Here is a 16,591-nt window from a genome sequence, read left to right as displayed (position 1 = left end):
AAAATACACGATATAATTTATGAGAGTGTCAGAACAAGAAAGCTTCATAATCTCAGGAAGATCACAGAAGAAGTGATGAATTTGATTTTTGGTACAAAAGGAGAGACGTGTTACCATTAGACTGTGAAGAAAGGCATTTAGAAATGCCATTGACCAGGACAATATCACTAGCAAGCCACAGAACCAAGAGCTCATCATTACTGCATAGCGTAGAGGGTGACATATAGCCACAAAACGGTCATAGGCCATAGCAGTGAGGAGGAAATGATCCAAACCAGTAAAAAGTGAGAAGAAGAACATCTGGGTAAGACAGTCAGCATAGGAAATGGCCTTGTTTAGTGTCCTGAAGCTCTCCAACATCTTTGGGACTGTGGTGGTCACCACACAGGTATCCACAAAGGACAAATTGGAAAGTAAGAAGTACATGGGGGTGTGCAGATGAGAGTCAGAGACAACCACCAACATGATGAACAGGTTTCCAACTATTGTGACCAAATATATGCTCAGAAACATCCCAAAGAGGAGTCCTTCCTGATCTGGATTCTCAGAGAATAGGAGGAGGATAAAATCACTGAATTGTGTTTGGTTTTCTGGTACCATGGCACTGGCTTTTCTTCTGAGAAAGAGAAATGATAGGGACATGAGATGAAAATATTTTTTATCTTTGTATATCAAAGAGGGAAACTCTAACTCTCTTTTGCCTGACAGGATTTCTGTTTCTTGTTACTGTCTGTGCCAAACATTATCTTTTTGATCTTGGATTATCACATTTTCTACATCCCAACTCTTTGAAAGAGAAAATATTTGGAACTAATATTCTCTAAGCTTGACTCTGTTTCTGAAAGTCCAAAAATGCCATCTGAGATTTACATTAAACATCAAAGACTATCGAGCAAAAGGGATCAAAATAGAGATACGATGGACATAGCAAGATTATTCCCACAGATAATTGCACAGAGAGAGAGAGGACAGTTATTTGTTCTGAATGAAAGTATTTGGGCCTTTTAAGTCTTCAACTGACATCATAAATTCATATAGAAATATAAAGGATCTTATAGGACATATACAGCAAAACTCAATCTCACAAAAGTCTAGAAAGGAAAATATCCCTAGCCAGTGACACCTTAACTTTTATTTGAATAGTTCCATTGAAAAGAAAATTCTTAGGTTTCTTATATAAACCATTGCATTTTGAGTTTGCTTTTACCATTTGTGGTCGGCTAAAATATAACTTTTCAATTTATGTCCAAAGCTCTCTTTCTACTTTTTGAGCTATTGAGAACAAATCCCTTTTCTCTCCTTCATAAAGTTTCTTTAAATGTGTAAAGAGAGTAAGTTCATAGTGCATATGATTTCTCTCCTTTAGATCAAGTAATTCTAATTGCTTCAGCTGATTCTACTTAGTCCCTTCACCATCCTACTTCTTCTGTCTTGCATCCTTTATAAATTATCATTTTTTTTTCTAAATTGTAGTACAGAAAATTTCAGATGAGGTCAAACTATGATCATCTCCTTCATATTGGTACATTTTTAAAGTTTATTTTCTCTGCCATAGCCCTGCTGACTTGTAGTGAGTTTACAATCCACTAGAATCCTCTTCATCATTTTCAAAAGAATATTTGTCTTTTGTTTAGGGAGAAGGTATTCTGTGAAGCTTCTGTGTTTTTCTACTTTCATGAATTATGTCACTATATATAGCTGGTAGTAGATAGGATTAACCTTCCCTTATTTGGAAATCCTGTCTTGACAAGGCTACTCTGTGATAGCCTAAGGTTTTTTATATGAAAGGGTACCTCTTTGAAACTTTTCTGTCATCCTCAAAAGGGTTTTCAATCTCAAGGCAATAACACCTTCCAGTTCTCAATCCTATTTTCCTGTCCCATATAGCATAGAAATTATACATCCTACACCCATTCCAGCTGATGAATGTTCTGTTAGTTCCCTATTATGCATCATTATTTAATGTGAATTATTGACCCATGATGAAAAAAATGGAGGTGGAGTATGTGTTCAGGATTAAATGGGAATATCTTAATAGAGAGAAAGGAAGCTGGTCCAAAATTTTTAGGTGGAGCTAAAAATTTCAAATAATTAGAGGTCTATCTGGAGGATTCTTTATATTAAAGGAAAAATCAGCAATTATCTGAGTAAAAAAGAGAGTTTCTAGAAAAATATGTTCTTCTGGGAATTCCATAAGCTCAAAAGTGAAAGCACCTACTGAACACTTCCAACATGATTAAACAGCAAGTAAGAATTTATTAAACATTTATAATGTGCCACACATTGTCTTAAGAGCTAGGAATTCAAATTCTAATACTTAGGGATGGGAAGATTCCAGTTCAAACCAATGGTAGCCTAGCCTAGAGATTCAGATGCCCAGCCATGAGGAGATTAAAAAGTGACATACTGGAGCTCTTGGAAAAAAAATATTATGGAATTCCCTGAAGTAACTCACTAAGGGAAAAAGGAGAATAGTATGGAGAATGATGACTGATGGTGATTAAGCCCCAGGACCTATTTCATGACTTTGAAATGCATTGAGTCTGAAAGACTAGGAAGGAGATGAATAAGTTTTAAATACGTGAATATTCCTTTTCCAGTTGTTCCAGGAAGATCTCTTATGAGAAGAACTTACCACTTCCTGATAGAACCTAGTCTGCATTTGGAAAGGTCTAATTGTAAGAAGTTTACTGCTTTCTTTGTGTCCCAGGATCAAATCTAAGTTTGTCCCTTTTTTTACCATATCCTCTCAGGCTATAGTAGATAATTCTTTTCTCTTGCTAACCCTTCAGACATTCCAGATAGCTACCAAATCAGAAGAAGTTGGAGCACTTGAACACATCTATGATTAGGAGATACATTAAAGCCCCAAGTAGAGCATTCTTGGAGAGTTAAAGAAAAAGAGTTTTTTTCCTCACTTTACAGGTGTCGGTGTTAGTAGTAGCCAGAGTAGACATGATGGAATCGAAAGTCAGTAGGAGAAAAGAATGCCCTAGAAATACTGTCAAGTCCAAGGTGAAAAATGTCTCTAGTGATTCATACTTGGATTATCCACTTGTACGACCCTCATCGGTTTTCCACATGTGTAGGCTATATTGTGGGCTATCTCACTAATCCAAAGTCACAAAAGCAAGCTGGGGGCATAGAGTTCAACAACTATTTTCCCTTCAGCCTTCTAGGATGTAGCCATGAGAGCTTAGGGGATGGCTTTCTAATATTCATAGTTTTTCTAATTCAAATTCTAACATTCATAAACTTTTAAACTTCTACCATTGTATTTCATCTCTTGATTTTGAGTTGATATTAATTAAAAAGATACAACAATGGATTTCCATAGTACAAACAGTATGTATAATATAATGCACACCTACTAAAAATATAAAAGGCAGTGATATACACTCCTTACAGAGAATGTCCAGGTGAAAGTAGCATCAAATTTGGGCTTGTTACAAAGCACAGCTTGTGAAAGTCCTTTTGTTATAGAACTTTGTTCTCCTTTCACAGAACCCTCATGAAATTTCTCCTATCCAGTATCATTTCTTCCTTTTCCTGCAATTATTAGGAAGATTTTCCTTCATTCATATAAAAATGCTGTTTTTTTACAATTTCTATGCATTTTCTCTACACATGATCTCTGAGTTAAAGCAATAATCATCTAATGTTTTTCATCACAACCCTTCAAATACCTGAACACAGAACACCCTTCGAACATCATGATATTACATGCCAGATGTTACCTGTTCCTTAAAAATCTTCTAGCTTTTATTTGACCATCTCTTTCTTTTTCCCATATCCAAAACTCAACTGTCTCCACATTCTTTGATCAGATTATCTCAGTCATTAATGACAATTGATCAGTCTCTAGGTCACACTATCCTTCACTTTAAACCACTAAATTAACAGATTAAAAGCATCTGGTTCATCTTAATCACTTTACAAGTGAAAACCTGCTGGTTACTTTTGCTTTGTTAATTTTTCTCTCTTTTATAAGCACCCTCAGCAAAAGTCTAAGAATGTAGAGGACAAGGGATAGAAATAAATGGTGAAAAGGACTTAAAAATTCAAAAGGGGGAAGATAAATATAATAGAATGAGAAATAATGGGATTTGAATTTCATATCATCTAATCTATGCCTTATCAGAAACAGAGAGAGAAAAGGAAAGCAGAGCAAATGCATCCAGTAGATAAGAGATGACAAAAGCAATAGAATTTGCATTAGGATAGCAGGTAGAGAATATAAGAAGTGATATCTACTAATGAAATAACTGCCCATGCTGATTTTTAGAAAATCTGGGAAATATATTTAGACATTGCATTGATAACTCATATTGCAGTGAAACACTAAACCTACAGGCATATTAAGAGATCTGTAAATACGGGTAATATAGAAGATATCTACAATTTGTATTAAAAGGATCTTTTTAGAACCCAGTAATCTGTATCTGGAAGTAGGGACATAATTCCTTTAACTTCATTAGGTTTCCCATTGGAACATCTGAGATTTATTCCTGGTGAAAGATCATGCTAGATGTTTGGTTTATATTGGTGTAGCTAGGTTGGACATGAATAGAGTCATAGTTCTTCTATTATGACCAAAATAAAAATTTTAGCTTTTTAAAATGATTTTAAGGTCACCAAAATTCCCACAAAATTGATCTCATTTGCCTTTCAAATGAGCATCAGGAAGTTGATATGGGAATTTAAATCTCTATTGTATATCTTCATTTCCCAACCAAAATATATATCATTAAAACAATTTCAAACAATGGCAAAAATGAGACTTGAACCTGACTCAAAGTGTAAGGTTTACTCTATTCTCCTTTGTTTTCCTTTCATACTTGGACCTCAGATGGACTCTAGATTTTCAAATAAACTGTTTAGTGAATTAAGGTTTCTTGATCTTTCACCTGAATGCTGCCATGACTTGAGCTTTGTTAGCTTTGAGAGAGTCTCTTTGAGTTTCTGAGAAACAACTCACTCCTTCTCTTTTCCCTTATTTCTCTGCTTCTCTTTTCCTCACTGCTTTCCCAACACTTACTGAACATCACCAGGGTTGTAGGCTTGCTTCACTGTATCCTAGTACTGGAAAAGAGAACAGGAAGGCAGAAACTCTGGATCCTAGAAAGAATGGAGATTTTCAGGCAGAGGAACAATCTGATTCCCTCCTGGTTAGAAACACCAGAGATATGGTCTTGGGGAGGAAAGGAAGATATTTAAAATTTCTATTGTCTAAGAATTCTATCCCACAAACTCTTCATTAGACATTTAATATTAATCATATTTCCAATTCCTGCTCCACTCTCCCCTGAGGCAGGTAATTTTGGCAGCAAATTTCCTTACAGTGAGAGCTGGCCAACTTTTCTGAGAAGTTACCAAAACTCTGGGGACCTTGAGCAACAAAGGACCTCAGAGGTTTTCCAGGTCAATATGAATCTATTTTCATTTCCACAAAGAATAAACCTCCTCTCAGGGAATCACATTGTGTTATTCTAGTGTTGTAATTGCAAAGAAAAGTTTGCTTCTGCTGAACCATAGTCATTCACTTCATAGATTAACTTTTTTTTTTATTCTTACTCTCTCTTTTGGGATCATGTAGAATAAATCTAATTACTCTTCCACATGAGAAAATCTCAAACTCAAAAAAGTCAGTTTTCTTCTAGGCATTTCTTCTACATTGCAATATCCCCACATCATTTAGTTGGTCATCATTTCCTTTGTACATTATAAATTGCCTTCCCCACATCATACAAATAAAATTAATTTGTGAAACCTAATCTAAAACCTGATATGTATTCTTATTAAATTTCATGTAGTTAAATTTAATTTGTGATTCTAGCATTTACAGGTCCTTTAAAATTATATCAGTACTAGAGGTTGGAGGTGGTGCAGAGAATAGAGTACTAGCCCTGGAGTTAGGAGTACCTGAGTTCAAATCTGTTCTCAGATATGTAATAATTACATACCTCAGGCAAGTCCCTTAATCCCATTGTCTTCCAAAAACTAAAAATAAAAAATTGAATGAATATCTTGCTAGTAACTCAATATTATGCTTCAAATAAACTAATGAAACTTGCTGGATAGAGTTATGTATGTATTTATTTATTTATATTATTAATTTGAAAATTCTGTACAGCTTATTTAGAAGATTGTATTATTAATAACTGAAAAGAAACAAAATGTCAGTGGCACCCAAAGAGCATATAGAGTTGGTTAACGAATATAGTAGCATATCTTTCCATTTTTAATGATGGTTTTATTTAAAGATTTTATTTGTTTTGAATGTTATAAATTTTTTCTCTAATCTTATTTCCCTCCCCCTACCCTCCACAGAAGGTAATTTGCCAATCTTTTACATGGTATACATTGATCCAAATTGAATGTGTTGAGAGAGAAATCCTTAACGAAGAAACAAAGTAAAATAGATGACAAGATCAGACAATAAAATAACAATTTTAATTTTTTTTTTAAATTAAAGGTAATAGTCCTTGGTCTTTGTTCAAATTTCACAGTTCTTCCTCTGAATGCAGATGGTATTCTCCATCACAAACAGCCCCAAATTGTCCCTGAATGTTGCACTGATGGAATGAGCAAGTTCATCAAGTTTGAACAGCACCTTCATGTTGCTGTTAGACTGTACAATGTTCTTCTGGTTCTGCTCATCTCACTCAGCATCAGTTCATGCAAATCCCTCCAGGATTCCCTGAATTCCCATCCCTCCTGGTTTCTAATAGAACAATAGTGTTCCAAGACATACAAATACCACAGTTTGCTAAGCCATTCCCCAATTGACAGACATTTACTTGATTTCCATTTCTTTGCCAACACAAACAGGGCCCCTGTGAATATTTTTGTACAAGTAATCTTTTTACCTTTTTTTATCATCTATTTAGAGTATAATCCCAGTAGTCATATTGCAGGATCAAAGGGTATACACATTTTTATTGCCATTTGCTCATAGTTCCAGACTGCTCTACAGAAAGGTTGGATGAATTCACACCTCCACCAATGAATTGGTGTCCCAGATTTCCCACAATCCTTCCAGCAATGATCATTTTCCTTTCTGTTCATATTGGCCAATCTGAGAGGTGAGAGGTGGTACCTCAGAGATGCTTTAATTTGCATTACTATAATAAGTACTGATTAAGAGCAATTTTTCTTATGACTATGTATTTCGTTGATTTCCTCAGTTGTAAATTGTGTTTGCTTATCCTTTGACCATTTGGCAATTAAGGAATGGCTTTTTTCAAATTTGACTCAATCTCTGTATATTTTAGAAATGAGTCCTTTGTCAGAAATACTAGTTTTAAAGGTTGTTTCCCAGTTTACTACATTTCTTTTTATCTTGGTTACAATTTTTTTTCTGTATAAAAGCTTTTTAATTTAATATAATCCAAATCATCTAGTTTATTTTTAGTGACGTTCTCCATGTTTTCCTTAGTTATAAACTGTTTGCCTTTCCATAGGTCTGACAGGTGAACTACTCCTTGATCTTCTAGTTTGCTTATAATATGGTTTTTTTATGTCTAAATCCTGTATCCATTTGGATCTTATTTTGTTATAGGGTGTGAGGTGTTGTTGTAATCTAAGTTTCTTCCATACTAAGTTCCAATTTTCCCAATAGTTTTTATTGAAGAGAGAGTTTTTATGCCAATAACTGGACTCTTTGGGTTTATCAAATAGCATATTACTATAATTTTTTTTTGCTAATGACATTAGTCTATTCCACTGATTGATCTACCACTTTATTTCTTAGTTAACACCAGACAGTTTTTATGAGTGATGCTTTATAAAGTAATTTTAGAACTGGTAGGGCTAAGCCACCTTCTTTTGCATGTTTTTCATTGAATCCCTGGATATTCTGGACTTTTTGTTTTTTCATATGAATTTACTTACCACTGTTTCTAACTCATTAACCTAATTCTTTTGGAATTTTTATTGTTAGGCCAAGAAACAGGTAGTTTAGTCTTGGTAGAAATGTAATTTTTATAATATTAGCTCAAATTTTCCATGAGCAATTGATGTTTGTCCAGTTATCTAAATCTGATTTTATTTCTGTGAGAAATGTTTTGCAATTGTTTCCAAAATTTTCTGACTCTGGCTTGCCAAATAGACTATTGGGTATTTTAGATTTTCTGAGGTTATTTTGAATGGGATTTCTCCTTCTAGCTCTTCCTGCTGTAAATTGCTAGTCATATATAGAGAAGTTGAAAGATTTGTGAGGGTTTATTTTATATCCTGCTACTTTGCTAATGTTGCTAATTGTTTCCAGTAGTTTTTTGTATGGTTTTTTGGAATTCTCTAGGTAGACCATCGTGTCATCTGCTAAGAGTGAGAGTTTTGTCTCTTTCTTCCCAATTTTTTTCAATTTCTTTTTCTTCCCTTATTAAAGAAGCTAATATTTCTAATATGATATTCAATAATAGTGGTGATAATGGGCATCCTTGGTTCACCCCTGATATTATTGGGAATGCCTCTAGCCTCTCCCCATTAAATATAAAGGTTGTTCATGGTTTCAAATAGATACAGGTTATTATTCTAAGAAACAGTCTATTCATTCCTACACTCTTTTGTGTTTTTAGTAGGAATGGGTGCTGTATTTTGTCAAAAGCTTTTACAACATCTATTGATATAATTATATGATTTCTGATAGGTTTGTTATTGATATAATTGATTATATTAACAGTTTTTCTCATATTGAACCAACCCTGCAATCCTGGGATAAATCCTACTTAGTCATAATGTATTATCCTAGTGATAACTTGTTGTAATCATTTTGCTAAGATTTTATTTAAAATTTTTGCATCTATATTCATCAGGGAGATAGGTCTATAATTGACTTTCTCTGTTTCAACGCTTCCTGGTTTAGGTATTCACATCATATTGGTGTCATAAAAAGAGTTAGACAGAGTAGTGTCTTCCTTTATTTTTCCAAAGAGTTTATATAGAATTGGAACAAAGTGTTCAATAAATGTTTGGTAGAATTCACTTGTGTAAACTTCAGGCTGTGGAGATTTTTTCTTATATAGTTCAATGATGGCTTGTTGAATTTATTCTTCTCAGATAGTGTTTTTTAGGTGTTTAATAACCTCTTCATTTAACCTCCGCAACTTAGATTTTTGTAAATATCTGTCCATTTCACTGACATTGTCAAATTTATTGGCATAGAGTTAGGCAAAATAATTCTGTATTATTACTTTAATTTTCTCCTCTGGTTGTAAATTCACCTTTTTAATTTATGATACTAGCAATTTGGTTTTCTTCTTTCTTTTTTTAAATCAACTTGACTAGAGCTTTATCAATTTTGGGATTTTTTTCATAATGCCAACTCTTGGCTTTATTTATTAATTCAATAGTTTTTTCTTTGATTTTATTAATTTTTCCTTTATTTTTTAAGGTTTCTAATTTGGTGTTTCATTGGCAATTTTTAATTTGTTATTCCTCTAATTTTTTTAGTTGCTTATTTAGTTCATTGATTTCTTCTTTCTCTAATTCATTCATGTAAGCATTTAAATATATAATATATCCCCTGACAGCTGCTTTGAGTGAATACCATAGGTTTTGGTATGTTGTTTCATTATTGTCATTATCTAGCATAAAATATTTAATTCTTTCTATAATTTGTTGTTTGATTCACTAATTTTTTTAAAATGAGGTTATTCAGTTTCCAATTATTTCTGGTTCAATAACTCCCTGGTCCAATATTGCATATGATGTTATTGCATTATGATCTGAGAAAGAAGTATTAAGTATTTCTCCCTTTCTGCAATTCATTATTAGGTTTTCATGCCCTACTATGTGGTCAATTTTCTGTAAGCCCAATGTACTGCAGATAAAAAAAGAAAGGTATATTCCTTTCTATCCCCATTCAATTTCCTCCATAAGTCTATTATATCTAGGTTTTTCTAACAATCTATTTACCTCCTTATCTTCCTTCTTTTGCATTTTTTTGTTTGGATTTATCTAAATCTGAGAGTGGGAGGTTGAGGCTTCCCACTAGTAGAGTTCTGCTGTCTATGTCTTCCTGTAGTTTTTTCAGCTTCTCCTCTAAGAATTTGGATGCTATCAAAATAGGTGCATATATATTCAGTATTGAAATAACTTTATTGTCTATATGGAGGGTATCATTTCCTTCCTTATCTCTTTTAATGCTATCTTCTTTTGCAGCTGTTTTGTCTAAAATAAGGATTGCTACCCCTGTTTTTTTCACTTCAGCTGAAGCATATTTTACTTCAACCTTTTACCTTTACTCTATATGTATCTCTCTGCTTCAAATGAGTTTCTTGTAAGCGGAATATTGTAGGATTCAGTTTTTTAATCCACTCTACTATTGGTGTATGTTTTAAGGGAGAGTGCATCCCATTCAAAGTTATAATTTTTAAGTTTTTGTCTTTTATTCACATTTGCCATTATTTTGTTTCTGAATAGCACCATCTTCAGTGTGTTTGCCATCTTATATCCAACCCCTCCCTTTTCCCCTTTCCTTTTACCCCTTCTTCCTTCCCTTCCTTCTGTTAGTTCCCCTTTTCCCAGCCCCTCCCTGTTTTCCTCTTTCCTCTTTTAATATTTGTAAGATAAGATAAGTTTCTTAACTTAACTGAGTGTGTGTATGTTCACTTTAAAACAAATCTGATGAGAGTAAGATTCAGGCAGTTCTCATCTCCTCACTTCCCTCTGTTGGAATAGGTCCTTTATAGCTCTTAATGTAATGAAATTTAACCCATTCAATCTATTTACTTTCCCCCTTTTTAAGGAGGTATTGTTTTTAAATCATTTTATTGCCCTCCATGCTATCTTCCCTCTGTTTGTACTTTCCCCCTTTTGATACCATATTCCCCAGTATTTTGTTTCTGAATACCCCGACCTTTGCCCTCCCATATCCACCTTTTCTCCTTTCCTTCCCCGTTCCCTTTTTTACCTTTTTTCCTTCCTTCTGTTAGTTCCCTTTATTCCCTCATCCTGCCTGTCTCCATCTCCTCCCCTCCCCTTTTCCCCTTTTAATACTTAAAATGTAATATGTTTTTAAGGTTTTTTATTTTAGTGTTTTTTTTGGCAAGGAAATGGGGTTAAGTGGCTTGCCCAAGGCCAAACACCTAGGTAATTATTATTTAGTGTCTTAGGCCAGATTTGAACTCAGGTACTGCTGACTCCAGGGCCAGTGCTCTATCCACTGAGCTCCTAGCTGCCACTAGATGTTTTTGAGTTAACTAAGTGTGTGTATAACTTAACTTTAGCCAAATCTGATGAGAGGAAGATTCAGGTGTTTCTCATCTCCTCCGTTCTTCACCTCTATTACAATAGGTCTTTTGTACCTATTAATGTAATGAGACTTATCTCATTCAATCCCCCTCCCTCCTCCTGTCTTCTTCCTGTCCCCCTTTTTAAGGAGGAAGTGTTTTTAAATCATTCTGTGTCAGAGATAATCCTGAGTATACCTCACTTCTGACTAAGTATATTTTCAATAATAGAATTACAATTCTTGAGAGTTATTAGAGTCTTTCTCCATAGTAGGGATATAAACATTTTCATGTAATTGGGTAGCAGTCTCATGGCAATGTCCTTCATTTCTGTCTAAGTATATTTTCTCTGAAAGAGTTACAATTCTGAAGAGTTATGGGAATCTTTTTTGCCTGCTGGGATATACGCGGTTTCATCTTATTATATAGCAATCTTTATTCTTTACCCCCTTTGTATGTTTTTATGTGTCTCTTGATCCTCCAGTTTGATGTCCAAAGTTTCTATTTAGCTCTGGTTTTTTACATCAGGAATTGTTGGAAGTCTTCCATTTCATTAAATGTCCATCTTATCCTTTGAAAGGGAAGGCTCAGCTTTCATGGATGGTGGCTCCTTAGCTGCATTCCAAGCTCTCTTGCTCTTGATAATATCTCATTCCAGGCCCTTCATGACCAATACCTTCAATCCCTTAATCTTGATGCAGCCAGGTCCTGTGTAATCCTTACTGTGGCTCCTTGGTATGTAAATTGTTTCTTTCTGGCTGTTTGTAGGATTTTCTCTTTTATCTGATAGTTCTGGTATTTGACTGCAAATTTCCTTGGTGTTTTCATTTTAGGATCTCTTTCTGGAGGGAATCTATATATTCTTTCAATAAGTTTTGGCCCCTTAGGACAATTTTCCATCACTAAATCCTGTCATATTGTGTCTAGGCTTTTCTTCTCTTCAATGTTTTCAGGAAGATCTATAATTCTCAAGTTTTCCCTTCTCAATCTATTCTCAAGCTCAGTGGTTTTGCTGATGAGGGAGTTTCCATTTTCTTCTACTTTTTCTATTTTTTTGGTTTTGTTTAATAGACTCCTGCTGTCTCATGAAGTCATTCATTTCCATAGACTCCATTCTTTTTTTAGAAAAGAATTTTCTTCATTTTCCTTTTGCAAATCTTTTTCCAGTTGGTCAATTCTATTTTTGAAAGAGTTTTCCATTTGTCCTACTGAGTTTTTGAGAGAATTATTTTTCCTTTTTGCATTTGCCCAGGATCTGAGAGAATTATTCTCATTTTGTATTTGTCCAATTGTGTTTTCCAAAAATTGTTGCAAAGTGTTAATTTTCTTTCCCAAATTTTCCAATTGATTTTTAAGTTTCTTAATTATTTCTTCAAGGAAGTTTTTCTGTTCTGGAGAGCAGATCCTATTCTCTTCAGAGGTTCTAGGTCTCTCTGAGTTAATGCCTTTTCCTTCCAAGAATTTTTCTATAGACCCTCCTTTGTGTTGACCTTTCTTCATTATCCCAAAACTTTGTTTTGGGGAGGGGTTGATTTACAATGATTTGGAGTAGGGATCCCTAGAGGCTTACTGACTGAGTGTAATATATCCATCTAGCCAGTAGGGAGTGCTAGAGGATTATTTCCCTGAGTATAATATCTCCAGCTTGCCAGTAGGGTGTGCTGGTTTCTTTCTCTGGCATGTGTGGGACCTTGATTGAGGCCTGGAGGGAGTGGTTGAAGTTATTAAATACTTTTGTCTATGACCAATAGAGGACTATACACTGGGGTGGGGTGATCACTCTCCCTGATGTCTGCTGAGATGGTTCTGCTGCTCACACACCTGGGCCTGGGGCAGACGTAGTCTGTAATTTTGTTGGTTCTGTGAAGAAGCTTCAACTGAAATGGAGGTGTGGGCTCTGAGTTCCTCCTGACCAGAGGGGCTCAGGGATCATCTCTGCAACTCTACTCCTCAGGAACTCTCCCTCCAGGCTTGCAGGAAAGCTCCAGAGTGTCAGTGTCACCAGATGCCTCTGATCCCTAGTAGACCCAAGCCCCAGAGTTCAACCTGGCTCTAGTCTTACTGCTGATCAAGCCTGTCAAGTTCTCAGGCCCTCAGGGTCCAGGGCTCCAACCTCCCCACTAATTAGGCTAATCCATGACTGATCCAGGCTCCCAAGCTCTTAATGGTTCCTTGTTCCTATCAGAGTCTGCCCTCTGTGCCCAACTCACCCACGATCTGGAAAACAGATCCTGTGGTAGATTGCTCTTCTCTTGGCTTTTCTTTCTGGGTTTTGCCGATCAGATTTCTGTAAAGAGGTTTGTTTCATATTGTTTATAAGGGAAGATCAGGAGACTTTAGAACTGTGACTGTCTTCTCTCTGCCATCTTGTCCAGAATTTGGAATATCATTCTTAACAAAAACTATTGATGTACCATTGGTAACTCCATATAAATAAATTTATTTTAATACATAAAATATTATTAACACTTTGACAATATCAAGTTCTCTTTGGGAAGATTATTCTATAGATATAAAGGTGCTTAGTTTTTCTTAGGAAGTTTGGGTTTTGAATCTTTCCTACTATAAATACTTGCTTTGTGTTGCTGTGCACATCAATCCATCATGTTCTCAGTGTCTGAAAATAGAAAATAGAAATATTGATAACAAATTATACACCATGTAGATTTTATCAGGTTCATATATATATATATATATATATATATATATATATATATATATATATAATAAAGTGATTTATTATTATATTGTTTAAGAGAGAAATAATTGAACTGGATAAAGAAACACCAAAAGAGTGTTCTGGCATGGAGCAAAATCTATTGTAAAGCTTTGCTTTCAGTTGCTGTCTTTTCTTTCTCCATGACATCAGGGAGGTGATGCAATTACAGGAACATGAATTGGAATTAATTGAAGAGGTTCTATGCAAAGTTGCCAGTCTCAATTTCTCCTCTACAGCAATTAGGGTACAGTGTCTAAAGAGGACTGGAGATGATCCTATATATGAAAACAATCAGGGTTAAGTGACTTGCCCCAGGTCACATAGCTAGTAAATGTCAAATGTTGAGAGGACTTCAATGAAAGGTCAAATATGAGCTCTGGTTGAGTGATTTTCGACATTCCTTACATTCAATAGAATTTTCTCCTGTATTAATTCTGAGGAGAGTTGTGAGGTTTTATTTGTGATTGAAAGATTTCCCACAATCATTGAATCTAAAAGGTTTCTCTCCAATGTTAATTCACTGGCAGAAAGTAAGTCTTTTCCACATTCCTAATATTTCACAGACTGTTTATTTTGTTAGGAATAGCTTGAAGATTAGTCACATCACTAGAAGATCGCTTTAGCTACATTCTGGGGCCACAAAGCCTGGGAAATCCTTCTCTTCCTAGGAAACCTGGATCCAGAAATATTTCTCTGAGGTCCCATAGGCAAGTCTATTTCTAAATCTGTAAAATACTGAATTCAAATTCTTTTTCATGGCCCACTGTAAGGAATGATGTTTCTTCATAATAGTTCTTTCATCCAAAAGTCAGACACCCAAACTCTGAAAAAGACATAGTGACCAAGACATAATAAAGTGTTAATTGTCCTCTCAAGAATGGCAAAATACTTATTGAAAAAATTCATTTCTGAAAGGGATCCCAAATATAAAACACCAAGGGAAATTGTAGCCATATTATAAAATTATCAGAACAAGGAGAAAATACAGACAGAAGCAGTTTAAATACTAAAGAATCACAGTCAGAATTACACATGTTCTGACTGAATCAACTTTAAAGGATCAATGGGCCTGACTTATGATATTCTGCAGGACAAGAAAGCTTGGATTACAGCTAAGAATCAACTAACTACTAAAATGGAATCTATTCTTTCAAGAGAGAAAATGAACACTTAAAAAATAGGTGAATTTGAAACTTTCTTGATGAAAAGGCCAGAACTGAACAGGGCAAACCAGAGATTCAAGGGATACATGAAAAAGCAAAGAGGAGAAAAGAAAAAGACTGCTATAGAGTATGATTTTTCCTACATGGGAAGATTCTCATAACTCTTGAGAAGTATAACTCCATTAGAAGGAATATACTTCTGTCTACAGCTATGAATATGACTTGATTTCATAAAGTAATTCTTAATAAAATTGATATTTTTATTTAAAAAGGGAGGATTATAATTAAATGGGAGGAAAGAAGAGCCAGAATGAGTTAATTTTATCACACGAAGAAGCACAAAGAAACTATTACAGTAGAAGTAAAGAAGGGAGGGGTGAGAACTTCTAGAATCTGATTCTCATCAGATTTGGCCCAAAGACAGAATAATATACACACTCAGTTGGGTTTAAAATTTATCGTTCTTTCACATAATAGAAACGGGAAAAAAGAAGTTTAAGGGAAGGAGGTACTGATAAAAGAGATGAAAGGAAGAAGGGGAAAAGGAAATGGGATAAGAAAAGAGAAGGTGGCTGATAGAAGTGGGGACAAGTAGAGGGAGTAATAATCAGAAGCAAAATGCTGGTGAGAAGGGACAGAGTTAAAAGAGGAGAAAAAAGGACAGAGGAGAGATCTTATGGAGGGTAACAAATTGTTACTATAATGTGAATGTGAATGAAAAGTACACTTCCATAAAATGGAAAGGAATAGTAAAATGGATTAAAAACCTAAATCCTTTAGCAAGCTGTATACAAGAAACACATTGGAAGCATAGAGATACACACAAAGTAAAGGTAAAAGGGTAGAGTAGAATATATTATGTTTCAGTTGAAGTGAAAAGAGCAGGGCAGCAATCCATATCTCGGACAAAGCAATCGCAAAAATAGATGTCATTAAAGGGATAAGGAAGGAACCTCCTGCCTTCTAAAAAATACCACCGACACTGAAATAATTTCAATACTAAATATGTATGCACCAAGTGGTAGAGCATGGAAATACTTAGAGGGAAAATGAAATGGATTTCAGGAAGACACCAAGAGCAAAACTGTACTGGTGGGGGACCTTAACCTGTTTCTCTCAGAATTAGATAATTTTAACCATAAAATAAGAAGGAAGTTAAGGAAGTGAGTAGAATGTTAGAAAATTTAGATATGACAGATTTTTAGAAAAAATTAAATTCTTCTTGTTGGTACATGATACCTGTACAAAAATTGACCAGGTATTAGGGCATAAAAACCTTACAATCTAATGCAGAAAGGCAGAAATTTTAAATCCTTTTTAGATTATGATCCAATAAAAAATCATGTGGAACAAAGGGCCATTGAGTGATAGACCTAAAATTGATCGGAAATTAAAAAGCCTCATTTTAACAATAACAAGGAACAAATCAAAGACATAATTAAAATTTCTTCCAACAAGTCAAAGACAATGAGACA

General features: G+C 34.7%; 1 protein-coding gene across 1 annotated transcript in view; it reads right to left on the bottom strand.

The window, feature by feature from the left end:
• The window catches only part of LOC141509321 (olfactory receptor 7A5-like), a 1,858-nt gene extending 1,258 nt beyond the window's left edge, over positions 1–600 (bottom strand). The window contains exon 1 of the mRNA XM_074218774.1: positions 8–600. Within this exon, the coding sequence (XP_074074875.1) occupies positions 8–600 (593 nt within the window). The remainder of the gene's footprint in view (positions 1–7) is intronic.
• Positions 601–16,591: the final 15,991 nt, after the last annotated feature.

The sequence above is a fragment of the Macrotis lagotis genome, chromosome 1 (assembly GCF_037893015.1).
Source record: "Macrotis lagotis isolate mMagLag1 chromosome 1, bilby.v1.9.chrom.fasta, whole genome shotgun sequence".
NCBI classification, from domain to species: Eukaryota; Metazoa; Chordata; class Mammalia; order Peramelemorphia; family Peramelidae; genus Macrotis; species Macrotis lagotis.
Note: the sequence above shows the minus strand (reverse complement) of the source record. Positions and strands in the feature narration are given on the sequence as shown.